At 32.8% G+C, this 27,879-nt stretch overlaps 2 protein-coding genes across 3 annotated transcripts; one reads left to right on the top strand and one right to left on the bottom strand.

Annotated features, from left to right (window-relative positions):
• Nucleotides 1-10,106: 10,106 nt before the first annotated feature.
• On the bottom strand, nt 10,107-20,244 carry LOC139516846 (acid phosphatase type 7-like). Its single transcript, XM_071307188.1, has 3 exons — nt 19,904-20,244; nt 15,481-15,778; nt 10,107-13,771 (listed from the first exon to the last, which is right to left on the bottom strand). Exons 2-3 carry the CDS (start codon nt 15,700-15,702, stop codon nt 12,440-12,442), a joined length of 1,554 nt encoding a protein of 517 aa, XP_071163289.1. The 5' UTR covers nt 15,703-15,778; nt 19,904-20,244; the 3' UTR covers nt 10,107-12,439.
• Nucleotides 20,152-27,357, top strand: LOC139516851 (UBX domain-containing protein 6-like). 2 transcript variants are annotated; one of them, XM_071307208.1, is made up of 3 exons: nt 20,152-20,493; nt 22,146-22,459; nt 24,862-27,357. In XM_071307208.1, the coding sequence occupies exons 2-3, from the start codon at nt 22,210-22,212 to the stop codon at nt 25,965-25,967; spliced, it is 1,356 nt and encodes a 451-aa protein (XP_071163309.1). In that variant the 5' UTR covers nt 20,152-20,493; nt 22,146-22,209; the 3' UTR covers nt 25,968-27,357. The 2 variants fall into 2 exon arrangements, with proteins under 2 accessions (XP_071163309.1, XP_071163301.1); XM_071307200.1 differs by having other exon boundaries at nt 20,238-20,489.
• Nucleotides 27,358-27,879: the final 522 nt, after the last annotated feature.

Raw genomic sequence — 27,879 nt, 5'->3', positions numbered from 1 at the left:
AATTATATATAGAGAACTGGTCCATGTGTTATTCTTTTAAAATCAAATTTAGATTAGACTTACTTCAAAAACATTGTGAAGAGATATATTCCACCAGTGATGTCAACAGATGTGGATTCGTAAACATTCTAAAGATCTACTGCTAACTCATAGATCACAATCTCTGCAATTTTGCAGCAAATTAAAACTTTTGATTTTTCTACGTTTTACACTACTATTTAAATGTTCTATTAAAAGATCGACTCCATCATCTTATTAAACAGGGCTTTTTCTATAAAATTGGGAACCGTAGATATAAATTTCTTGTTTTTTGTTTTAATATTTTTTTATAAGAACCACACGGATTCATTCAGAAGATGATATCAACATAATACTGTACATTGTTATCGATACTATTTTTTTGGAGTTTGGATGATTGATATTTCAACAGCTAGTCGGTTTTCCAATGGGTAGTGAGTGGGCACATCTACTGGTCGATTTGTTTTTGTACTGGTATGAAGCAGAATTCATTCAGTACCTTCAAAATTGCAAAAAGGAAAATCACCTTGCGAAATTATTTGATTTACTTTCAGATACTATATATACTATTGATGATATCCTATCACTGCATAACCAATAGTTCAGCAAGTACTTGTATCTTATATATACCAGTGAATTTGAAATCAAAGATACTACTGATACGAGAAGGACTTCTTCATAACTTTATCTTTGTTTTAATACTGACACAAATGACACTCCGTAAATTTTATGGACACCATCAGTGGACACCATCACGAACTGGTTAATCTATCCGATTTGTCTGTTTCTAAACTAACTAATGACATTTTTACCGCGTCTTACATGTGTTTTACCATCTACGCCGTCTGGTCTTCTAAATACCGAACGTGACCTATTCCTGATTATGACCTATTTGCTGAGTGTAAATTCGCATTGATATTAGACGTGTTTCGGTATTTTACATCCTACATTCATGTATTTATAGCCATGATGTTTCATTTGTAATTCTGGTTGGATGTTGTTTTATGTCACTGTATAGTAATACTATACAAATCTTTGGTAAAAGTAAAGATATTAATCACCTAGTTCATAAATATGATTTTTAGTTTAAAAGACAAATAACAGTATACAAAACACAACATGGAAAACTGAAAACTGAAATAAACACGAAATTAACCAGAAACACGTGGTGATCTTAGATGCATAAACCGTTAAATGCAATGTTAACGTCGTGTGTTGCTATAAAAGATTTTTTTCAAATTTCAAGATGTTGTTACGGGAATGTTTGATACAGTGTAACAGGTTCTGCTGACGAAGAGGCCGAAACGAAAGACAGCAACCGAAACTGGTCCGCTGTCTATATTACACATTCCCACTAATTCACAGACTGGTGGAGCGGATACAAACGATTGTTTTCGGTATGGATTTTTATTTTCACTTTCAAAGGGCAATAGGTGCAATTCAAAAGGGTGATTCTAACTTTTAACATCTAGAAGAACTTGAACATCAGTTGTAACCAACGGGGCAAAGACTTGTCATTTAAATCAATTACGCCGATATTCTGCTATCTGTCATGTTAGATAATTCAAAGTGTTCTGTGGTCGCTATTTTCCATTTATATTATTTGCATGTTATGCTTTGCCTTAAACTTGATTGTTTAATCAAACAACATTTAAGAATGCAAATCCTTGTGTTATTGTGCTTTGGTAAATTTGTGTATTTTGTCTTTCGTTTTTGTTAATGTGCTTTGTCCATGTGCATTTTTATTTTATGTGTTGACATATTTGTTTCTTTTCATGGTGATTAAGATTATATCACGCTGTTGACTGCTGTATCCATATTTTGACATCTACCTATCATATTATGTATGTTTGTTTTGTTCACATCGATGTCAATATAATTGAATTGTATGCTACTTTCATACAAGTCAGAGGTTTAGATAGCTATAAACCCAACTTTAATCCGTTATTTGTTACCTACAAAAATACATGTGCCAAATCAGTCATATGACGGTTGTTATCCATTCTTTTGATGTGTTTGGGCTTTTGATTTTGTCATTTGCTTATGTACTTTCCGTTTATAATTTTCCTCAGAGTTCGGTATTGTATTTTATTTTACTTTTTTCCTTTAAAAATATTGTCTGTTACATTGAGTATGAAATGTACACAGAAAATGTCAATAATATTAGAAACAAGTCCGAATATTTGAAATAAGAAACCAACAAATTGGTTGGACTTTTTCTACAATCTCACTTTCCTCTCATTTAAATCTGTCAAAGACCTGGTGGAAGAATGTTAATCAGTGGAAATATTATCCTCGCAAATAAAAAAGGATTCATTATTTAAAGAGTTCCATATGAACAATTATGAAGGAAAATTAAAAAAAAAACAAAGTAGCCAACACATATTGTTCTTTACACATTGATACAAGATAAATGCCTGGACAATTAGGGGTTGGTAGAAGTTTCATTTCATCATACTATATACTGCAATTTGTTTCAGATCACATCTCAGTACCAGACATATAATGATCAGCATGGCGGTGGAGTAGCCGTTAAAATGAGTTTCATGAAACTTTCAATTACAAGTGACTAATATCTGGATATAACGGGGTTATTTAAAGTTTTCTTCCACCTTGATAAAATTGCAGTCAATTATCTCAAAATGATTTCCAAACCATCGAGAAGAATACGATCAATTACACTGTGTTTTCAATATAATTATGTTTTCGTGTAAATAGACTATAGAACAATGGTACATGTTGTTTATGTGACATTGAAAACATTGAACAACGCTGTTAAATATTTCTTTTGAGAATAAATTCAATAATATTAGACAGAAAGATGGAGATAAGACTTCTAATTATATTCCAATCAGTATGCAAGACACACAAAGATGCAACAAAACCAGGAACTTGAAGAACAATGGTGATTACGCTCGATCGCATGCATATAAATATACCAATGACGCTATCCGTTTCTTCTTAGAACAAATTTTCGAATATTTCGAGAAAAAGAACAGTTCGTGTTGCTTAGTCTTTATTTTTCCATGTTGTGTCTTGTGTATTATTATTTGTCTGTTAGTCTTGTTCTTTTTATGCCATGGCGTTGTTAGTTATTTTGATCTTTATGGCTTTGACTGTCCCTCTGTTATCTTTCGCCCCTCTTTCAGTATAGATAAATGAGTTCTTTTTGTATATGTTCGGATGACGTATATGTATATAAAAAGAAGATGTGGTATGATTGCCAATGAGACAACTATCCACAAAAGACCAAATTGACACAGACATTAACAACTATAGGTCACCGTACGGCCTTCAACAATGAGCAAAGCCCTTACCGCATAGTCAGCTATAAAAGGCCCCGATAAGACAATGTAAAACAATTCAAACGAGGAAACTTACGGCCTTATATTTATGTGAGAAAAAAATGAACGAAAAACAAATATGTAACACATAAACAAACGACAACCACTGAATTGCAGGCTTCTGACTTGGGACAGGCACATACATAAATAAGTGGCGGGGTTAAACATGTTAGCGGGATCATTTATATTCCAACTAATCTTTACTACTTGTGGTCTTTTTCCCAAAATTTGTAACGACAGTTGATATTTGTGCTTTAAAAATATAAAACTAAACAAATCAAATTATCAATGCACAATTACAAAAACAATCTTTTATTATCGAAAACGATAAATCTCAAATGCCAACTCTGTAATAAGCAAGGTTCTATTTGTTTTTGTCTTGCATTTAAAACTATAAACATTTGTCTCTTTAGATTAAGTAATCATACTGAGTGTTATGCCATTTTAATACCATCGAATGAGTGGAAACCGATTACTTAACCCATTGTGGTAATATCTTATGTAGGCATACTCTCACGAGACGTTGTCAGAACCCGTATGAGCATCGTTATATGTATCGTTACCGCAAATCTTTCTATAAAACTGAATGACAGATGTGGAAACATATTTTATTCTGCATGGTGTCAATAACAGATATTGCAACGTCAAAAAGTATCAGTTCTAAACAGATTTGGGGGTGTATTTCGACAGTTTATTTAATTTGGATCCCTGCTCTTTCTTTTCAAGTTTGAATATTATACAATTATAGCCTTTGTATGAGGACGATACAAGGATATATTGACCTGAAAGAAGTATGTTGACTGAGGACGAAGTCCGAGGTCGATATAGTTCTTTGGCTCGATATATCTTGTATTGACCTCATAAATGGGCTATAATTGTTATAACATTAATTTCCGACCATATTTGTATCAAAATCGTCATTTGATTTTGTTGGAATTTGATAGATATCATATTGTATCCTAGACAAAAACAACATATTAGTTGTTATCTTATTATCTTCTCATTTTTTTTTCTTATTTTTTTTTTTTACATCTTATGTATTTGAAGATTTTTTTTCCCTCAAATAATCGATCATAGATATTTTTTTATAAAAATTAAAAAAATATCATGAAATTCATTATATGACGTCACAAAGTATATCGGTTTTTATATATTCTAAAAATAACCTTGCAAAATGCTTTTTGCTACACATGCAATATGCTTTTTGCTATCTGCCGTTTTCTGTCTACCTTCGAAAATATAGTTTAACATGTGACTTTCCCTGAACGAGTCAAATTAGTTTAAATGTACGAATTATTAATATAATTAATTATCACCAGTAAGTGCAACATTGAGGAGTTTTAACGACTACTGAATACAATTCTTATAATGTTTTTAATATTTCAAAAACATGGTGCTTTTTTTTTGTTTTGTTTTTTTGTTTTTTACATCGAGTTTGTTTATAAATGGTTGTTTTTGTGTTTAAGCAGCCATGTTTGAATGCGTATTTGGTAGTCGGAACCACAAATTTTAAAGATGATTATAAGTGTATGAGTTAACTAATAGTTTGTATCTTTCAGTTCTTCAACTGATTTTCCTCAAGTTTTTATAGAATTTCTAGGTAAAGTACCCTTCAAATTAATGGATGTTTGCAAATCGATTATATTGATGATAACTTTTGCAGACAACCAGGGTAAACTCCATCAATCGGTGTAATTAAATTATTTCTCTAATTCTTCGTCAATTTATCCCTTTCTGCACCCATTGTATAAATATAAAAATTTAATCAACGTGTGGTTCGTTTGATCTCACTACTTCATTGGTTAAAATCCGATTGTGACGTCGAATTTTCTTGCTGTCTTCTGAATTTCCTATTGTGACGACATGAAAAAAGGCGACCATGCCTGACGACGTCACATAGAAAGAACACATCTTTTTGCAGATCATTCGAAAAGAAGGAATAAGTTTGCCTGCATAATGTTAGAAAATCATTAGAGAAACAGATTCCACCACCAAATCTCGTGTAATACGATATTTATCCACTCTCGACAGTTAAATTATTAATTTTAAAGTCCTCGCCGAGGCGGCTCGGACTTTAAAATTGAAAATTTAACTGTCTCGAGTGGATAAATATCGTATTACACTCGATGCAGTGGTGGAATCTATATGTATAGATAACTGTTCCATGTGTTATTCTTTTGAAATCAAATTTAGATTAGACTTACTTCAAAAACATTGTGAAGAGATATATTCCACCAGTAGTGTCAATCAGATGTGGATTCTTAAAAATTCTAAAGATCTACTGCTATCTCATAGATCACAATCTCTGCAATTATTTGTTTTACACTGTTTGAATTAGAATAACAGCCATGTTTATAAATTACAAATGACTACACCATTTCTAACACAATTCTATACTAATATTCTTGTAAATACTAGAAAAAAAAACTCAAATGACACTATTATAAACTTAAATTCTTATTTTTATAAATTTACATGTGGCGCCATTGTTTGTGGCGTTAATACATTCTTGTGACGCACATTTCATTATTCTGTTGTGCTGTATTTGTGCTCTGTCGTAAATTAGTTTTAGGTGTTCGTTAATTGTCATTCAATGGTTTACATGTTGAAATGTCTTATTATATTATATGTTTATGTATTTCTCTGTCCTGAATGTTCTCACATTTATTTGTACTTTATTCCTGTCACGTCATGTTGCCATTTTAACAGTAAATTTACATTGCCATATAAGCGGGAGGTTTGGCCAGCTGTTTCACGTGTGTCAACCGCATTTATGTGCATTTAGTACTTATTGTAAAACACTGAAATGATAAAACACGTTGCCACTTTGTGTGAATTCTTCTACTGATATTTTATTTTATAATGATCAGTGTTTTACCGTCAGCTTTCACATCAATAACAAAAACTATGTTTTGCCTTTATTTCCCATCGTATGAACAGTCGTTTGTTTGTTTAATTTACATGAAACTACTATAACACAGTAATCTCAAACTTGACCCCTTTGTCTATTGAAATTTCTTATGTTGTCTTTCCGTCTTTACTTTTTAAACTATAATCATGGTCTGAAAATCATATATGTTGATTTTTATTTTTTAACTTATATCTAAAAACCTAACAAAAAAAAATCGATTTTTTTTGCTACATCTTAACCAGTTTGCGTTTAAGAGTGTCTCTCGAAATATTAATACCCTTTTCACGATTTTAGGGATAATATAAACGCTAAACGAGGATATTTGAAATTAAAAACAGAATTCTCGTAACCTCGAAATAAATCAGTAGGGTTTATGTGACGTTACTTTTTACAATAATTGTCATTCAGACAAGAATTCCCTGTTAAAACAAAATACGACCAATGTTATTCTTAAATTCTGAAAATTGCATTTTTATGATTTAACAGGGATATATGACTGAAATAAAATAATCTTTTAATGTTTGCAGCTACCATCAATTTGTTTTATTTATGGTAAAAAAAATCGTCAATGCTGTAATAATTTTATCTAATAACGTATTAATTATCTCATATTATGCAATCTAAGATTATTTAGAAAATTTATTTCATCATTTACAATCATTTCGGAAACTTTTATGCTGTCATGTTTTGATTAATGTATTTTATTCCATTTGGATTGATATTTTATTTTTCAATTAATTTCAGTTAAATTATATCACTGTTAAATCACGGTTCAGAATCAATTTAGTTTAATGATTTTTTTTATTACTCTATAAAAAAATAAGGAGATCTGGTATGATTGATATGACAATCGCAACTATCCACTACAGATGGATAGATAAGGCTGTAAAATACTACAGGTCCAGTCAGAACGGCCTCTGTATACATTTCTAGAACAGATGTTGTATGGTTATACGTCTAAAATAATGCTGAGCAATCCATGTCAGATTTGCTCAGTCAAACCGCTTTGTTTTTTGTATAAGACTCTCTCATCTTGCAAAAGTATTAAACATTTGACTTTTCTACACTTTACACAAGTATTCCCCATTCCAAACTAAAGACAAATTGAAAGAGTTGGTATTACTTTGTTTCATTAAAAAGAATGGCCAACGTAGATACAAGGAGTCAATTCTACCGTTTGTAAAGAATCACTTTGATTGAAACAAAAAATTGTCTGAAACTGACATTATTAAGATACTTGATTTCTTGATTGACAACATATTTGTTACCTTTGGAAGACGTGTTTTCCAACAGACTGTCGGAATTCCAATTGTAACCAATTGTGCCCCTCTTCTTGCCGACTTGTTTCTTTATTATTATGAGGCTGACTTCATACAGGAACTTCTTAGGAAGAAAGATAAGAAGTTAGCAATATCTTTTAACTTTACGTTCTGCTATACAGATGATGTTCTTTTACTAAATAATATAAAATTTGGTGACTATGTTGAACGAATCTATACCATCGAACTAGAGATAAAGGGTACTACAGCAGCTGCTACAGTTAAGTCTGTCTCATATCTTGACTTTCATCTAGAAATTGCCAATGAGGGCAGGTTGAATACAAAACTTTACGACAAAAGAGATGATTTCAGCTCCCCAATTGTAAATCTATAAATGTCGTCTACGGATTAGAGTGTAACGTGGTATACATACGTCGGTGAAACGAAAGGAAGGCTAAACAAACGCATATGCGGTCATATATCAGATGTCAACATCAATGCAAACGTCATTCTGTATCAGCATTTTAATCAGCCTGATCATTCCAGCGTTTCTATGACAGTTCGTATTATCGAAAAAAAAATCATCAGAAGACTAACAATCCTCAACTTGCAACGCCTCTCCGTAGACAAAAAGAGGACTACTGGGTTCTGCAATTGGGAACTGCGACACCATATGGTTGCAATGACAAAATTGTTTGTAAAGGTATTCTATCCAGTCCTTCCTGTAGCTCGGTGAATGTGATGGATATTTTCAACTCTCATGACTCCTCGACGTAGATGCAGTCATGGTCATCGTCATTATACGTCACCTACTTTGCATGATGTCTTTATAAATGACTTGCTGCCATTTATATAAAAGCCGTTAGGTATTCATCGCATTAGCACGAAACTTTATTCATTACCCCTTTCAAAACTTCATTCTCTGTTAAATTCATGTTTGGAAACCACTGTTACAAAACCTTATTCAAACCAATACAAACTTACAGCCAACATTTCGGATAATGCAAGTCACAGACTTTTCAAACCAGTTCGCATTGGAAAAGATGAAAAAGAGAAAAATATTTTTTCTTAAACTTTTAGATGTAAACTTTCCTTTGCCAACAAAGATCTCGATGACGTCAACTTGGACAATATCCTTCATCATAAAACAGTTCAGTCAAAATACCTCCTTATTCTAAAGATCAGTCTGTACCAATAATTTTTTTATACCTATACCAAACCAATTGCATCTACAATTTTCATTTACAAACACGTTTTGCAGGATCTCAACATTGACGACTTCAAGTCTAAACCTCCTGATTGCACCTGTGCTCTCGGGGGGAGCCTGTGCTAGTTTCAAATTCACATATAATCTTGCTGACCACGTTATTATCTGAGAACTCAACATTGTCAATAAAACTTCCCTGCGAAATTTGGTATCCAAAGGTCTGAAATATCGTGCGCCTAAATGCATCAATTGGAAATACAACTTCAAAATACTGATGGATTCAGTCGAGGATTATGCCAGAAATTGTGACTTGGATGAAGAGTTGTCTCATTGGCACTCATACCACATCTTCTTATATCTGTTAAGATCTTTAAATGTATAGACAACTATACTGTTGTAGACTGGATAGTTGACTTCTAATTGTATTTTGGTTTTCATGTGGTTGTTGGATTTCTGTCTCATTTAAATGCTAATATAATCCACATGATTCTCTTTTCCGTTTTTTAAAGATACTTAATGCCATGAGATAGCTAATAGTGGTGGTCGTTATATACAACAATATAAATAATGTGTTTCCCTCGGAGTTACATTAATAATTAATTTCTGGTCCATTAATAGTGGCGGATTTAGAACTTTTCATAACACTGACTGACCTAAGGGGGGCCACTCCAGTCATGCTTCAGTGATTCCCTACATAATCAACCCAATTTTTCCCACAAAAGGGTGGCCCAGCATTTTGAACATATCATGTATTTTTGTTTTGTTTTTTTAAGTTGCTTGATCATATAGTTCTTTTAGTAATTAATTTAAAATACATAAAGAATACTTTATCAATTTTTATATTCCATTTATTGAGTACTCCAAAAAAAAATAGTGCTTTGCTTAATTTCAAAATGTAACAATGCAGTATGAACTCTGCCACTTTCTACAAGTAACTATTCCAAGGCAGAAGCCAGCTATTGTACTGTCTGTCATATCTGATTTTCAATTATTGTTTTGTCATAAACCATGATTGATTTATTTGAATTGTTTCACATTTTGTCATGTTAGGGCTTTTGTTGTTGTCTATACAGAATGAGTTTTGCTCATTATTGAAGACTATGATATAAGGTGGCCTATAGTTAAAAATATCTGCTTCATTTGGATCCTGTAGATTAATTGATGTGTCATACCATGTCTCCTTGTTTTATAATAAGACAGGATCAATGTTATCACATAACTCCTGTCTGTCAAGTGATGTTACAATGTACATTCAGCCAAATGGCACTTTTCTGGTAGGGTGTTTGTTTTTCATATTTTTGTAATTAATAAAATTAAAAAAATTCAAATACCTAAATCATTATGGAGTAATAAAAAGATTAGACTTACATGTATAGTGTTTAATGGCAGTGAACTACACCAGTCAATTATCAATTAACAAAATTCAAAATCTCATAAAAAATACAAATTTCAATATAAATTTCAATAAAATGTACATAAACAAATGTAAATACATCCAATTATACAAATACAGTCATCAATATAGGCATAGCTAACAATTATCAATGACATTAATGAAGAAATAGCACTGATTTCCATAAACTCCAATCAATTAACTTGATTAAAGCAAATCATAAATTTAGTTTTGTCTACTGAATATTTCATTTGTAATATCAGCCTAAAAAATCTCCAGACTTATATAATAACCAGTAAATAACATTTTAATCTAGCATACAATAATTGTAGTTCTGTAATAATTAGTTATATATGAAAATCTTTAACAAAAATATGTATAATTTTGTCGTCTGATTGAAAATGCTTATTTACAGTATAATTATCAATATTACAGTCTGTAAACTTCATATGTACAGGCAAATCACAAAACAGAATTAGAAATAAGCAACTAATAAAAATTAAAATTAGATGCTCCTTAATGCCTGAATTGCTTGCCTTGCAAAAATATGACATTTTAATATTTATCTTTACTTTTTCACAATCAAAATGCTTTAAGTCCCCACTCAACCACTCCTTTTTACAAGTGGCCTCCTCCTATAAGTCATCACAATTTTAAACAAAGACAACAGATAAAAGTGATTTTTTAGTTATTGCAGGTAGACAGATGGATTTTTTTCTGATCTCATTTTTTTTAATGTATCCATGCTCCTGCAAGACATTTCATAGAGACAACAATCACAACTTTGAATAAGTTATTTTATGCAGAAAATGTTAATTTGTGTACACATGTTCAATCCAAAAAGATACCAAGGGACAATCTTACATGTATATCATATGTTAAAAAAAACCCAGACAACACAAGAATTAAATTTAAAACTTTATCATTTTCATTATTATTTTACTAAAAAATTACCGTGTTATATTTCCTTTTTAAACATAGGTATGCAATTTTTCTACCTGATCATTTATTGATTCTTTATAAAAATTATGACACTGAAGATTGGGAATGCACTTTAATTTGTCATCAACAACAAAAAAAAAAAATTATCTAAATTGGTGTTTCTTCTAGATCTTCATTGGGAAAATAGTTTTAAAAATAAATTACAAATGCCTTACGCGTGAAATATGCAATAACATGCATGAAATAAAAAAAACTGTAAAAAAATGTTAGATTCAATTTTGACTGCAATGTCTACAGTTTCTTTCTTTCTATCATGTCTATCAAAGTATATGAGTTAACAGACAAAGTAAAAGAAATAATGTTATCAAGGAATCAAAAATAAAGTTTTTTCCCATATTTACAACAAATTATTTGAAGGCAAACTCCTTTAAAAACACCATTTATGTATATGCACACACATGTGGATGATGAAATTGACATTAATCCCAAATGATAATTTAAATAAAATAGTCATCAAGAAAATTATGAACATGATTGATATTAAATGCAATGCCACAAAATGATGATAATAAATTAAATGAATGAATTCTAATCCAACATTTAATGATCAGTCAGATCTGTAAAAAAAATATATCTAATACATGTAGTTATACACGAATGACACCATGAACTTGCATGAAGTAATAATGCTAGTACCATTAAATGTATATTTTTATATAAAAAATGCTCATCAATGTGTTAATTCTATAATAAAATTGGTTCCTACTGAACATGTAACATATCTAAATCATGTCAATGTTTGATTTTTTGTTATTTAGAGAATTTAGTGTTTCTGTTTTATTGATTCACAAATATTATATTAGAAACAGAAGAGTATGACATTTCATATAGATACAGTCTATTGTTGAATACTGTATCTTTAGGGCTAACCCTACATTTTTTTGTCCAACTACAATGTATATTGACAATAAAAATGATAAAATAAAAAGAAGAAAAAAAAAATTACATATCATAAGGGAGATAACCCTAGACAACTGTATGAGATAAATACATAAGAATTTATACAATGTTTCAAAGTTACAAGTAAACAAGATTGTAATAGTTAATCTTCAAATATAGTAAAATTTGTTGTTGAATCATGTTCTGCATTTATTCATTCACTGAACATTTATTATTAAACAGTGTCCAGTTGTTCCAAATATTTTGACATGTGCATTGGTACCAAAATGTTGGTTTCATATCTAGGTTTCATAGCGGTTTCATAGCACATGTTTCAGATCTATATTTAGCTGCATATATATTAATATTTTTTACATTTTCATTATTTACAAACTAGTAGATTTTAGTAAGCCATGAAAAATAAATCTACATTGGAATGAGCTGGCCATTTTTACATTTATCATGATTAATACAACAATATCTGAAACTGTTTAAGATTTTCTTTCGAAAGCAAATGCCAAAGATAAGAAAAATAAAAGTGAACATTAGCACTGTCACTCTTGTGTTGTAATCGTCTTTATCAACATAGAAGAAATTCAAATTGATAAAAGTGTTATCATCCTCTTGATTGTGTTTCCTCCATTGTTTTCCTGCAGCACCGAGTGGATCTGGAATGACCACCTGATCAAAAGGCCCATGTTGATTCTGTATTATCCATGCTTTGTCCACCACACCATTGTCCATAGCTTTATTAGCAGTCCAGAATAAATGGGTGTCATTAAAAGCTTTCACTTTACCATAGATTTCCATCTCCATTGCTGAAACGACATTGGCTGACCAAGGTCCACCTGGCTTAGAGCTAAATTCAGTCAAATACTGGTTTCCAAGAGAACCAACAATGAAATGGATAGTGGCTCTTGGATTCCTATTACTGAATGCCAGAACTTTATTTTTATACACAGGATAAGTTCTTTCATATAAGTGCTGATGTCCACTTATAAAGAGATCAACACCATACTTGTAAAATATATCCTCAAGCCTCGTTCTGACAACAGAATCAGTCTTCCGACAATCTTCACTATCATCATTAACACTACAATACATTGGTCTATGTCCCAAAACAATTATCCATGGATGCTTGCTACGATCCTCATTTACTGCTTCCAGGTCTTCTTCAAGCCATTTCATTTGTCTATCAATATTATCTTTATCTAGGAAAAACACTTCAGTAGAAATGCAGACAAAATGTATTAGTCCAGCATCTAAGCTATACCATAACTGGTACATTGGCATAGGCCAACCAGCATTAGGAGTTGAAAACCTAAACCTATAATGGTCTTTACTTCCAGGAAACAATTCATGATCTCCTGGAATGGTCATGTATGGCACATGAGCTGCCATTGGTTGAATTGCATTTAGGAATTTATCCCCCCTTCTCCCTCCATCACTACCAAGATCATATGCAATGTCTCCAATATGAAAGATAGCACTATATTTTTGTGGATCAAGAATAACTTCATGTTTTAAAAACTGAAGGTTTGCTGAAAGTAAACCAAGATCTCCATAAATCATGTATGTCAGAGGTTTCTTCACATCTGGAATGGTAAAGCTATATTGACTGCTTGTAGAATCTGAATCCTGTCCAAAAACTTTGTAGAAGTACTTTTTACCAGGAGTTAGATTTGAAATATATACTCTGTGTAGGTATTGACATCCTAATGGATTTCCTTCAAAATGGATTGTCTCCCCTTTAATAGCCTGAAATGAGAAATGAAAATGTGTGCCGGTAAGAATATTGCAGAAATCCTTTCCTATTTATGTACCTATCAGATTCAATTACTTCACCCAGGATTCCATGAAATTGAACATGTTTTAAAAATTGAAGGAATAACTTGGTGGACTGGCATCATGCATCATTACTGTGCAACGTTTTGGCGATTTTTATTTCATGTGTTTCCGTGTTCAGAGCCCCCCTTTACCACCCTCATTAAAACATATCTGGCAAATAAATTTCAAAATAATATACAGTCATACAGTATATTGAATGAAAAAATAGGTTTTTTGCTTTTGATAACAGCAGAGAACATTGTGCAATTCTAGTATAGTACATGTAGATAGTAACAGAAAGGAATTTATTTAAGAATTTTTCATTACATGTACCTACATGTAGGCAGATTTTTCATCTTGCAAATACAGTTTTAAAGGATAAATGACATTGTTTGCTGTTATCTTCCAATTGTAACCAATCTGAAATGATGTATTTTTCTTAAACTATATTAATCTTTACGCTTAAAATACAGAAAAAGAGATATATATTCAAGATATTTAACATATGTGCCGAAATGACAATATCTGACAATTTTACCAGATGCTGTTTGAACCAGGTGCCAATTTAACTAGAATTCAAAGTGTAGAATGCAAAAGCTGAAAAGGACACAAGGTGCAAACATTTTAGAAGCCAATGTGTAGGATGTGAATGTGTTTTGAGAACAGACCTGGTACCCAAAAATATTTAGCACTAATTTCTTGACATACATGTAAATGACATATATGACCAAATAATAAGGCCTTTTAGTTTTATGAGGCCACAGGGTAGTAATGCCTTTTACCGTCAGGCGTCAAACGGTCATGTTCAGCTACCGTTAGCATCAAATTGATAAAAAATTTATCGCGATTCATCAAACTATCCTTATCGTTATTCGTCAGAGGTCTCAAATAATTATCATTGCCGTCATTTTGGGGGAAAATTTAAAGTGATCTGTCAAAATCAGTCAATTTTCTTGTCGTTGAAAAGAAAGTGTACATTTTATTGTCATGCATCAAATACTGTTAACGTCATTTGGCAAGAATTTTTACGTGATTCGTCATGGAGATACCCCCATACACCTAATCGCTATTTATTCCATTCCGGGTAAGTTCTAAAATTACACAACTTTTTCATCCAGTTGAAGCTATCTGGGACCCTGTTTAAACAATTCACCATGCATGATACTTTTTATTGAGACCTGTTTAAACTACCGTAAATACTTCAAACAAAATATTTTTTTACTTCAATTTTAATTTCGAAATAAGTGGATCATACTATATCAAAGTTTCTTGATGATCACTTTCTAAAGTTTTTTCTCCCTCAGCTCACTACTGATGACCTCCATTTTTTCGGCCGGTGACCCAAACAGGAAGTTGTATAAATGACTGTTTTTCCCGGAATGGAATAAATAGCGATAAGGTGTATTACCACCCTCTTTTATACACCTTATCGCTATTTGTCCGCCATTACTGGATATCACACAGGTTCCCGTAAAATTTTGACATCATAAAACAAAATATCTGATGCCACAATGGAAAAGTGATTGTAGTTTGACGTCAAAAGTTCAAGAGGCCGGGTCAACCGGGTTTAGCGATAAGGTGTATTGGTACGGAATGACTATAAAAAAGATAACTGTATAATACAAATACTTTTGGAATACCTTTGAATTTGTGTTTCCTGTATAATATTCTGCGACTGAAGAATCATTGTTTTTAGTTGACCATAAAATAATGATGTCGGTTAATCGCTGACCAAAGCCAATGTGGATTTGCTGTGGTTCATTTATATTAGCAGCTGGTTTTGGTTTTACAAAGTTTCCCATGCAAGCAGTAACATAAACAAAAATAAAGTATATAAGCCATGTCTGTTTTGAAGAATGCATTATTCCTTAACTGAAAAATAAGAAGCACATCGAGATTGCTAGCATATTAGATATGTTCATAGTTGAATATTATTTTCTGTTCAGTGTGTTGTGCCGATATGGTACAAATAAGTAAAGTGTATGTGTAATAAACAGAATACCTTTAATATCTGTAAATCTCTGTATATCTGATGAATCAGTAGACAGCAATATAATAATACATGTGGTTAATACAGTAAACGGAAGTAGAAGAGAATCCTCGTGACGTCAGTCGTCCAGAGGTATTGTTAGGCATACTGTAAGATATGGACTGGTTCTTCTATGTATACACAAGCGGCACCACATTCGTCCCCTTCATGTAGAATCAGTCACATATTTAAACTATAAAATAAACCTAAAAAACAAGGTAAAACACTACCGAAAACATAAGTACGTTACCCTCTACATTTGCACCCCAAAGTGCAGGATGCCACTAGAAACATCCTTGAACATTCAAGCAGATTCACAAGTAGCAGAATATAAATACAATCAATTAACGTTTTTACAAATTGCAGTACCGTCCTGGTAAAAACAAATATATTTACAAAGTCCATACAATAAATGTTCCTATATAAATAAACATGCAAACGAGGCCAAAGGCCCCAGATTGCATCTCTGAGTGACTGTTATGTCCCATAGGTACATGTGCCAGGAAAACTCAACCTCACAGCGTGACAGCAGTAATGTCATGCACAAATATATATGTATTCTATCAATATTCAGGGGTGTTTTCATTCCAACTTGGCTAATAACCAGTTTCTTGCTTAAGCCAAATATCACTGTAACAGTTTCATAGCCTATCTCTGCTGGCCTTAATGTATTGTTCATCAGTGTTATTGTCGATGCATTCTTCACAATTATACTTTCATTTGGATATAACGATGTAACCCTTCCTGTCAAAACACGACTTCTAACAACATCAGACGAGGCCGTGGGCCTCTGTTCTGATATGTCATTTGTCATTTCATTTTGGCCATCAGAATTAAGGGTCGAGCGTTGACCTACCCACTCTTCCCGCTGATGTTTAAAGACTCAGCTGATGGATTAGGGCTATGCTTAACACTGCCATTGGATAACGGAGACTGTTGTCTGAGGTATCCTGAATTCTTATAGTTTGGTCCTGGTGATGGTGATCGTTGCTGTGAAGGACTATATGACCTTTGAATTTGTGGGGGTGTAATTGTTCGATATACATTGAACTTTGGGGATCTTCTAGACGCAGATTGATCTGAGGAAAGCATTACATCTGATAATTTAGACACAAGCTCTGTCAAGTTTTGTACTTCATCCTCCAATGGGCTGTGATCGACATGTACTATGTCAGTCAAGTTATTGATACTGCTAGCAAATGAAACTTGTCGATGGGCAAAATTCGGACTTCTTGACCCATATATAGCTTTTTGGTTTGCAATAGACGTTTTCATATGTTTCAATGCCTTGTTGATAGACTCTGGATTTCCTTCTATTACGTGACGGGCAGATTCCTTATCTTTGCAACCTCTGAGAAATGCCTCTGTACCGATTTGATCAATAACCGAGTTGTCACATTTATTGTATCCGTCCATGGCTATAAAATGGACACGTTCGGCAAACTCTTCCAGGGTTTCACTGTCCTGTTGCCTTAAATACTGTAACTGACGTCTTGCTGAAACTGGTTCATCCTTTCGGCTAAAACGTTGCTTAATGGCTTTTCGTAGCGCCTTGTAATCATCACTGATATTAACTTTGCGGGCATATTCTAATGCCACATCTGCTAAACAGTCTAACAGTCTGCAAACCTTCTTCCGATCCTCCCACTGTCTTCGGCCTGCAGTCCTTTCAAATTGATAAACAAATGCTTCCCAATTAAGGGATCCTCTTCCTGTAAAGACTTGCATCTTCGGAAGCTGAGGACTTCTGCTTCTGTCCCTAGCCCCAGAATTGTCATGCCATCTTGAGTACTCCCTATCAAGAGAGGAATCTGAGGAAGAGCTATGGCTTCGTTTCTGTTCCTTTTTAATGCGCGATCTTGACCTTCTTTTATCAATTTGCTTTGGTGACTGGTCTGTAGTCATCACAGGGGTCATGAACGCGAATGGGGGTTGTTGTACTATTGATTCCATATTAGCGTACATTGCTGGTCTATTCAGCACCAAGGAAGCTGCATGTGACTCGCTACTTGCAGCTGGTTTTATATGTAATGGTGTACTACTAACATGTGTACCTTGAGCTACATATGGTGTACCAACATAGGACGATGTTAAAGGAACCATTGCTGGAGTAGTATAATATGTGGGTCTATATTCTGTGTATGCTCCATCTGTGCCTTTGAATGGAGGCTGTGTTAGCATACCTGAGGTCGTCCCGTGCAGAGCAGAGGGCCCTGGCACGTTACCCTTGCTACTAGGTAGTGACAGCGAACCTTGCATGTGATAAGTTTCCTTCTCAGTACCAACACTTTCTAGCATGTCGTTGCCATGAGGCTGTGGAAACAACACTGTGTTGTGTAGTGCCGAGGGCCCTAACACATTACCTTTGGCACTTGAAAGTGGAAGTACACCTGCTTTGGATTCAGGCAGTGTAGTTGTATGGTCAATTGAACTGCTTGTTGAGAAGCCAAAAGCAGGAGGCTTATTTTGCATTAATTGTGTCCTGGCAATATATTGACTGGGTTCAACTTTTTGTTTCACTGGGGTATCCATAGGTGGGAGTTGGACTTCTTTGTTCCTCTTGGTAACCAAATCACTAACCACTGATGTCATCTCTTGAAATGATCCTGTTTGCTCAAAGGCACTCTTAAATTGGACTGTACTCGCCTCCTCCGATGGATCCATTTTGTCCAACTTTCTTGCTAAGGCATTAAACTTTTCAGATGTTAATTCTTCTAAATGCTTAGCGTTGTCATCTATCTTCCGGTCAATTCTATGTTCCGACTGTTGGACTTGCTGGGATATTGCTCCAATATTTTCTGAGCAAGTTTTCATTGCTTCCTTTTGTTCTGCTTTAAAATTCAACAAACCATTGAATATTTGGTTAATGCGTTCCTCGCTTTGTTTAACCCTGCTATCAATCTCAGCAGCTCTTTTTTCGTTTGCCTTTCTCTCTTCCTTAAATTCTTGGTAAAGCTGCTCTAATGGTATGTTGTTTTTGTGTTCAGTTAGAGTGTTGTCAGCTATTTGTTCTTTGCTTAATATCTCTACCTGTGTCAACTCATCAAGGTTTTCCTTCTGACTAAGTTCATTATCATCCCCAATTCCTGCCATTTTGTCCTTTAACTTGTTAATAGAATATCACAATTTATTCTCAAATTACAATAAAATATTTCAAATTGAAATATTCTGCAACTCAAAACAATATGATATGCACTGAGTAATTACTCAAGGCAAATAAATCTCAAAATCACAACTTTTATATGCGATTCAAGACATAAACAATGCAGCTTTTTTATAAAAGCTACTACTTTTACAATTTCAAAAATGCAGGCAACAAAATAGGGCAGAACTGGAACAGAGACTCAGCTGACACACTGTACTTTATTATACGGTGTATAAGATTTTGTTCATAAATATTTATGAGTGTATATACCTTCTTTAATATAAAATATCAGTCTAAATTCAGTGTAAAATAATGTACGAAACTAAGTTACTGAAATCAAGACCGTTTCCGGTTTGCGTCTGCGCAATGTAGTAATGCAGACAAGTGACTTCCGTGAAGAAGGACCTAATGGCTATAACCGGAAGCTCCTAGTATTATCTGATGAAAAATATCAAATATGAAGATTTCATACGTGATAAACTGTAAAAATTTGATGCAATTTAATCTACAATCAATTTGAAGTAAATTTATTGCAATGCTTACGTAATAAATTTACAAAAAAATGAAGCATCTAAAGTTTTCAAATCTGCAAAGGCGCCCTCGTGGAGTCCGCCTCACTTGCTAAAAATAATTCGTTCTTTGTCGTACGACGCCAATGTTGTGCCGATATGGTACAAATAAGTAAAGTGTATGTGTAATAAACAGAATACCTTTAATATCTGTAAATCTCTGTATATCTGATGAATCAGTAGACAGCAATATAATAATACATGTGGTTAATACAGTAAACGGAAGTAGAAGAGAATCCTCGTGACGTCAGTCGTCCAGAGGTATTGTTAGGCATACTGTAAGATATGGACTGGTTCTTCTATGTATACACAAGCGGCACCACAAGTGTTTTCATTTGTTTGTACGTCATTATTTATCCCGGAAGTCAGTGTGGATGCGGTTTTGCGCTGCATTTTCCGATTTTCCGATTGTTGTTTAACGATTGCAACCAACATATAACGGTTGAACAAGTTAAATTAAAAATGAATTGTTCAAGTATGTTCTGTTTGAAAGACATTTTCCCATTCAGAACACTTTTTATTAGAGAATTAACTTATAAAAGATCTTCCGGTTTAAAAATTCCGGATCCATTTTCCCTTGACACCGGTTTCGATTTGCAAACACTGTCACAGTCATAAATAGTTTGCTATTTGCCAGGGCCAGCAGCATAATTGTTAACAATTGTCATGTGATGAGTGACCAAACATTCTATTCATATTTTAAAGATATAGTTACGTCAGACTATATCGGTTCAGTGTTTCAGCAAGTGAAAATCGAAATTTTATCCTGGTTAAAAATTGATGTTGGAGATGTGCAAAGCACCATACTGCTCTTTTTATTAGCCTGGTTATTGGTCAACGTCATCCTTATAAAGATTGCATGGTCATTGTATGGGCAGCACATTTGTGAAAAGTTTTTGAGACAGGGTTAGTAAGTAACAAAAAAAAGAATTTCTGTAGATTCCTAATTTTATTATATCCTCTTTGCCTCAATTTTTCGCACTATTAAGAATGCATTGTGACGTAACAATTTCCATTGAAAAAGCATGCATAGTACAAATTCATATGACGTACGAAAACATATGATCTGTCCATAACATAAATGTACATACATTTTTTATTGAATTTGTTTCATTTAACCATAAAACTAAAAGGGTAGGAATGCCCTTTACAGACATCTGTCATACAGTCATTTTCTGCTACCGTTACTAAGCGTCAAATCGGAGAGGATTATTGTGATTTATAGTTAAAATCAGTATTTTTTTTTATTGTCAAAATGAAAGTACATTTTATTCTCAGGCACTAAAAAGTACCTAAAAGTCATTTGGCAAGATTTTTTACTGTTATTCGTTATGAAGCTACCCTATAACATGTTTCTGCTGGGCACAAGTGCTTGTTTCAATTGATTAATAGTTCATTGTAGACACATGTGATCTCATCTATAACATTTCAACATTATTAGACACATAACCAGTCTATCTTCACCTTCAAACTGCATCCACTAGATTACTTTTTGAAAACCAGTGCTTAGTTCATTTCCACAGTGCTATTTGAAAATTCTGCGGAGAACACTGAGATATGCAATTTTCAATATGTTAACTATAAGCTAACACTTCTGATGAAGGAGGACCTACAAGATAGAAATTTTAGGTCTACAGATCAATGCAAACTTGAGAAAAAATTGAGTATTCAGCATACAACATGTACAATGGAGAAAACATTTTCGCAGTTATTGATCACTCGAATATATATATTTAACATAAAAAAAGATGTTGTACAATGTCGTATGAGTGCCATTGAGACAGCTGTCTATCCATCACACTTAATAGCAAGCTGCAATAGGCACCAAAATGACAAGCATATATCATGTACATTGTATATATAAAACAAGAATACCAACAGTCTAATCTATAAAAAACTAGGAACAAGAAATAAAATGTACCTATGAATCACACCAACATACATGACATATATATGACAACCACTGAACAACAGGCTCCTATTAAGGGTTCTACTTTTTACCCCCAATATACCCAAACAAACAGTTTCCTCACAGTTTAATTGTTTATTCATGTTAACAATGGTTAAGCTGACCAATGTCCTGATTTAGTGAAAGATACATTGTAGAAACATTTGAAATACATGTATATATATATATATATACAAAATTAACTAAATATTGAGCCAATAACATGAAAATTGTATAATATTGAAACTTTTTATTTGAGTATATTGGGGTAATAAGTTATATTGTGATCATAAGCGGCAGACATTAACGGAACAAGTTACAAGGGAAAGAGTGATTTAAAATTAAATATATATATTCATAAAATTTAAAAAATATTTTTGTTAAATTAACATGAACAAAATAAAAGTATCACTATGTGCAATAACATTATTATTTAATCACATTATGTTGAAACTTTATTTTTTTGGGGGGGAGGGGGGTATATTGGGGGTAAAAAGTTATGCCAGGCTAAACATGCAAAAGAAATGGACTACATTTGTAAAAATCAATAAATGTTGGATTATCGTGATTATTGCAAATAATACCGTAATTTCATCATCATTATTTTAAAACAGATTTATTTGGGACTACAGTAAGGCCTGATCTTCACTTAAAAAGGGAATAAAGCCAAACACCAAGATGTCGGCCATAAAGAAGTTTTTTCAGAAGAAGAAGATGGATTTTAAGTTTAAAAAGTATGGTGAGGGACATAAATTAGATGAGCCCGCACAAAGACCCCCACCCACACACAGACCTGTACCACAACCAGGAACCAGTAGTCAACCACCAATTTCTTCCAGGGGAGATGCTGCTGTGTCAGAGGAGAAGAAACGGGCAGCAGCTGCAGCACTGGCAAGAATGGAACAGAAAGAGAAACAATCTAAACAAGGTAATGATTGGTTGGAAATTTACCTGTTAGTTTTATGATTTTAACATTCCTACATTTTGTGATTTTGTTAATATATGAAAAAGAAATAATATGGGGAACTTCAACATGGCAAATAATTTTTTGTACATGTATATGATATCAGAGAAATAAACCATTGTCATGATTATAGTTTAACCCTTTCCTCCATAACGAAGCCTTTCAATGCTTGTGTAGTACCTCAGTTGAAACGTCTTACCTACGAAAAATCTGTATCAAACTGGTGGACGTTTGGTCCCCGAGGGTATCACCAGCCCAGTAGTCAACACTTCGGTGTTGACATGAATAACAATAATGTGGTCATTTTTATCAATTTCCTGTTTACAAAACTTTGAATTTTTCGAAAATCTAAGGATTTTCTTATCCCAGGCATAGATTACCTTAGCCGTATTTGGCACAACTTTTGGGAATTTTGGATCCTCAATGCTCTTCAACTTTGTACTTCTTTGGCTTTATAAATTTTTTGATATGAGTGTCACTGATGAGTCGTATGTAGACGAAATGCGTGTCTGGTGTACTAAATTATAATCCTGGTACCTTTGATAACTATTTACACCACTGGGTCGATGCCACTGCTGGTGGTCGTTTCGTTCCCGAGGGTATCACCAGCCCAGTAGTCAACACTTCAGTGTTGACATGAATATCAATAATGTGGTCATTTTTATCAATTTCCTGTTTACAAAACTTTGAATTTTTCGAAAAACTAAGGATTTTCTTATCCCAGGCATGCATTTGTAGATTACCTTAGGTAGCACTCCACAGTTAGGTGTGTAGTTTCGCATTTTGGCCCCTGTGGATTTTTCAAATATGAGAGCTAGTGTGCAATAAATTTCATTTTTGGATAGATGAGTATTAAAATAGCCTTTGTATTGGGTTTATATGAACATCAAGGTTATGTAATGTATGTAATATAGGCTGTTTTCTGTATGACAGTTGGTATTTGCATGTACCTACCATACATTGGTCCGGCAATTATTGTAATGTTTTTTTCCAACTTTTTATCGCACAAACTTTGTGATTGGATTTTACGAAAAAATGAGGCGAAAGACACCCATTTTTTATTTGATCATTAGGAAGATTTATGAAAACAGTTTCTTAAAAGGTATCACTCAAAGGCATTGAAATTCTAGTTTGATCCAAATTTTGAGGGAAAATGTGACATGTTCACCCCCCTTTTTGCAATATTTTATGAGAAATAAATGCAGAATGTTGCCATGGATACACATAAAAGGAATAAATTTTCACCCTTTTAACTTTTGAAAATCAAATCTATGGAAGATACTGATTACATACATACATGTATGCACATGTACAACACAAACAGTTAGGTTAATGTATTAGAAATCCAGGAATAGGAGATGATAAAACATTTTGTGGCTCATTTTTAATTTTATTTTCTAACTGTGGAGTGCTACCTTAGCCGTATTTGGCACAACTTTTTGGAATTTTGGATCCTCAATGCTCTTCAACTTTGTACTTGTTTGGCTTTATAAATATTTTGATATGAGCGTCACTGATGAGTCTTATGTAGACATAACGCGCGTCAGGCGTACTGAATTATAATCCTGGTACCTTTGATAACCAATTAATAAAATTTGTATCTAATATAAAAAGGATATTCATGAGAATATCTGACTGGAATTTCATTGATGAAATATTTGTTTTTGCAATGCATTAATACTTTAAACCTGATGATATTTTTTTTATTGAAAAAGTCCTATGCCAATCAAGAATGTAAAAAAAAATCCTTGGAGGAAAGGATTAACAGTTTTATTAGAGACATACATTGTAAATGCCGAAAATGCTCCCCAAAATATGTGGGGTTGTTGTCACTCGATAAACCTAATGACACCAAAAAATTATCAAAAAGACATCTAGAGGGTAACATACAGTCTAACAAAAAAACAGGTATACATGTGCATGATTTGTATAATCCTTAGAAAGGTATAAATCATCAAAAGTTCATAAATATAAAAAGTTGTAAATAAATTAAATAGAAATTGTCTTATACATGACATGAATCTGCCATCAATACAAAAATTTCCTAAAATAAGAAAAAATACAAGGGCAAAGTCCCTGACATTAGACAGGCATTTAAAAAAAAAACAAATGTATGTAGCAATCTTAAAATTATGTCACACCTTCCCTTTTCAATCTTTATCTGCAGACAAACAGTGGACTAACAATAGATTTTCTAAAGAACATATACAATTTTGTACAATAAAAAACAGTACAGGAAATGCAGTATAAGTAGAGTCATATTTCTATAGATGTCTTCATCTGACAAGATTAGTTTGCCTTATTGAACTTAATGAAGGTCTGCCCAGTAATGTATTTTTGAATTATAAGTTATTGTTTTTTAACAGATGAAAACATTATGTCAATGAAAGCTAGAATGAGAAGAGAGATGGAGGCAGAAAAAAAGGCCACAGAAAAAATGATATCACAAGCCCAAGCCATGCAAGGACCAGTTGAAATAGAAAAAGATCATTCTCCTGTGATAAGTCATGTTTTATATACCTGTCCCGATATTGGGCCAGCAGTACTTCCAAAGGACCAAATAGATGCTTATATTCATGAATTCCTTCTTACTCAGCTTGCCGAAGAGCCAGAAATGTCTTCTGCAGTTATGATACAAACTTTAAATAAAGACAAAGAAAAAGTAAAAATCTGTGTAGAAACTTTAATTAAATATTTAGACAATATAACAAATAATCCTGGTGAAGAAAAATATAGAAAAATAAGGATGTCAAATAAAGCATTTAAAGAAAGGGTATCTCAGTTAAATGGAACAGATGAATTTTTACAAGCTTGTGGATTTGAAATTAAACAGCTACCATTTGAAGATAAAGAAGAAAATTTCTATGTAATGTCAGGGGAAACTGCAGAGAATGTCGAGAGGCTTAATGGAATAAAAGAAGTTTTAAGTGCAGCTGAACCAATACAATGTCAACTTGATCGTGCTTTAAAAGTTTTTCATCAATCTTCCGGTTCATCCAAATTTGACATTCCTGAAGAATTTTACGCTATAAATCCTGAAGAGCTTAAAAAAGAACAACAAAGAAGGCAAGAAGCTGTGGAAAAACTGGGCATGCTACGTACCAAGGCAATGCGTGAAAGGGATGAAATGAAGGAACTACGTAAATATCGTTTCACTCTTATAAGAGTAAGATTGCCAGATGGTATCCTTATCCAAGGAATATTCAAAGCTAATGAAAAATTATCTTGTTTGTATGATTTTATAAGATCATCATTAGAGAATGACTGGATGCCATTTATTTTACAAACGAGCAATGGCAGTAAGTTAACAGAAGAGACAAAAACTATGGCTGAGCTTGGTTTATGTCCTGCAGTAGTGTTGCATTTTGTATGGGATGAATCTGTAATGAAGGATGTGCATGCAGCACAAGGAGGAGGAGCTACAAGTTCTATTCTAAAACCAGATATCATGGCTCAAATTCAGTCATTATAAAAAAGCAGCAAAAAGTTCTCTTCTAAATTGCATAATTATCATATATATATTATTCAGTCTTTTTAATGTTATAAATTTACAACAATATTTGAGGGAATACTATAACATTTATTATACATATTAATTCCAAATTTTTTGTGACATAGTCAAACCTGCTAAAAATTCACTTCTTTTAAATGAAAACTTGTCCTGCCCAGTCACTTTGGTCACGTTCTTCTTGTCTTGTTGTAGAATATTATATTATATATTTTGAACCTCTCTCTTATAAAGGTCAGTTTTCTCTGTTTCCATGGTTAACTTTTATGTGAAGGTTTGACTGTACTTGATACCGTAATCAATATTGGCATTTTGTTCCTTGAAAAATATTGGTCTTCAGACAAGAAGTCAGAAAAGATTTTGGTGCAGACTGATTCATTCAAAATGTTTACATGATTTTGGCATAACTTAAGAATATCCAATTCTGAATTAAAGCAATGGCTTTCAGTGTACAATATTTCATATGTGAATTCAAAGAAATTTGTTTTAGAGGTACATGTACAGAAGGACCCTTATCTAGACTTCAGGTTAAAATCTTTATTTTGGGGGGATTTAATGATTCAAACCTATCTGGAATAAAAAAAATATATATATATCAGGGAGCTCGAGAGAATGCTTTATTTTTCTAAAAATAGAGATTTGGTGTTATTTATTTTTGGTAATTTGGGATGACACCCACTCATACTTCTGTTTAAAAATCTTTAAAATGGCATGATAATCTGAACTGAACTTGAGTATGTTTCCTATTAACTTGACATATCTCTTATTTCCTATTAACTAAGTCTTGTTATATCTCTTACAAACAATCTGCAGTGCTACAATGTACAACAGATCCAAATAAACAGATTTCATTCAAACATGCCTTGTAGTATATTCTGGATGGAAAGTAATACACTTCCCTGTTAACATGGTTTACTTCCAGTTTGTTCTACTGGAAAAAGTACTTTAAACAGAGTATTATTTGAATATATAAGAATTTATGAAGAATTCTAGAAAATGGAAAGGTTCAGATCATAGTATGTAGTTTATCAAGTTTCCATCCAATATTTAACACTTTTCATGATTGTTACGTTACTATTTAACAAGAGTCTTATCATGCTTATTACCATATGACATGCAGTTTTTTTTTAACTTCAGCAGTAGAATAAATAATGTAATAAACATATTTTTCTAATTATTCAGAAGCATTTATGATGACAGTTTTAAGTGTTAGTGATTATACATTCTTAATCCAGTGAACATGTTTTATATATGTATTCGATTGGTTATATTCTCTGAATATGTTGTGCAAGTGTTTTGAAATTTAAGTATCTATGAATGTTTGAAATTGAATAAATTGTTTCTGTTGAAGTAATTCTAGTCGTATTGAATACAACATACATAAATATAAACTGTAGCCGTTTTCCTGGATATTAACTTTGAATTCAATATGTTTTATAAAGATAGACTTCTTTGGTTGAATGTTTCAACAAAAAAGAAATTAAATTAGCTATGAAGTAATTTTGGAAATATATACATTTATTTTTTTTAGAAAATGCAAAATCTGTTTACCCATTTATCATGTTTATAAGTACTTTAGAGACTTTATATACACTGAACCACAAAAGATACGTCGCAGAAATTTAAGGCAAACAACGAAAGAATAAATGCTATATTTTTTATTGAATGGGCGTATAAATATCCTTGTTATTTAACAAATTCTCATCATTTCAGTTCATGATAAAGTTTTTCACCACCATATCACAGTCAGTAGCGTGTGTGTCCGCCATTAGTGTTGAGTAATTGGACGGTCATTTGTACTCTTTGTTTCATTGTGGCATTCACGTAAACATTTCAGTTAAATGCATTTGCAATGACCTGAGGTCGCTGTCCAGCA

Source organism: Mytilus edulis, chromosome 1, assembly GCF_963676685.1.
Source record: "Mytilus edulis chromosome 1, xbMytEdul2.2, whole genome shotgun sequence".
Taxonomy (NCBI): Eukaryota; Metazoa; Mollusca; class Bivalvia; order Mytilida; family Mytilidae; genus Mytilus; species Mytilus edulis.
The sequence above is the reverse complement of the archived record's forward strand: the minus strand, read 5'-3'. Positions and strand labels throughout refer to the sequence as shown.

Bases quoted from the DNA above. Each gene is read 5' to 3' on its own strand.
- LOC139516851 (XM_071307208.1), top strand. From the start codon at position 22,210: ATGTCGGCCATAAAGAAGTTTTTTCAGAAGAAGAAGATGGATTTTAAG. The intron at 22,460-24,861 runs GTAATGATTGGT...GTTTTTTAACAG, and splicing joins AGAGAAACAATCTAAACAAG to ATGAAAACATTATGTCAATG.
- LOC139516846 (XM_071307188.1), bottom strand. From the start codon at position 15,702: ATGCATTCTTCAAAACAGACATGGCTTATATACTTTATTTTTGTTTAT. The intron at 13,772-15,480 runs GTATTCCAAAAG...TTCTCATTTCAG, and splicing joins CAGGAAACACAAATTCAAAG to GCTATTAAAGGGGAGACAAT.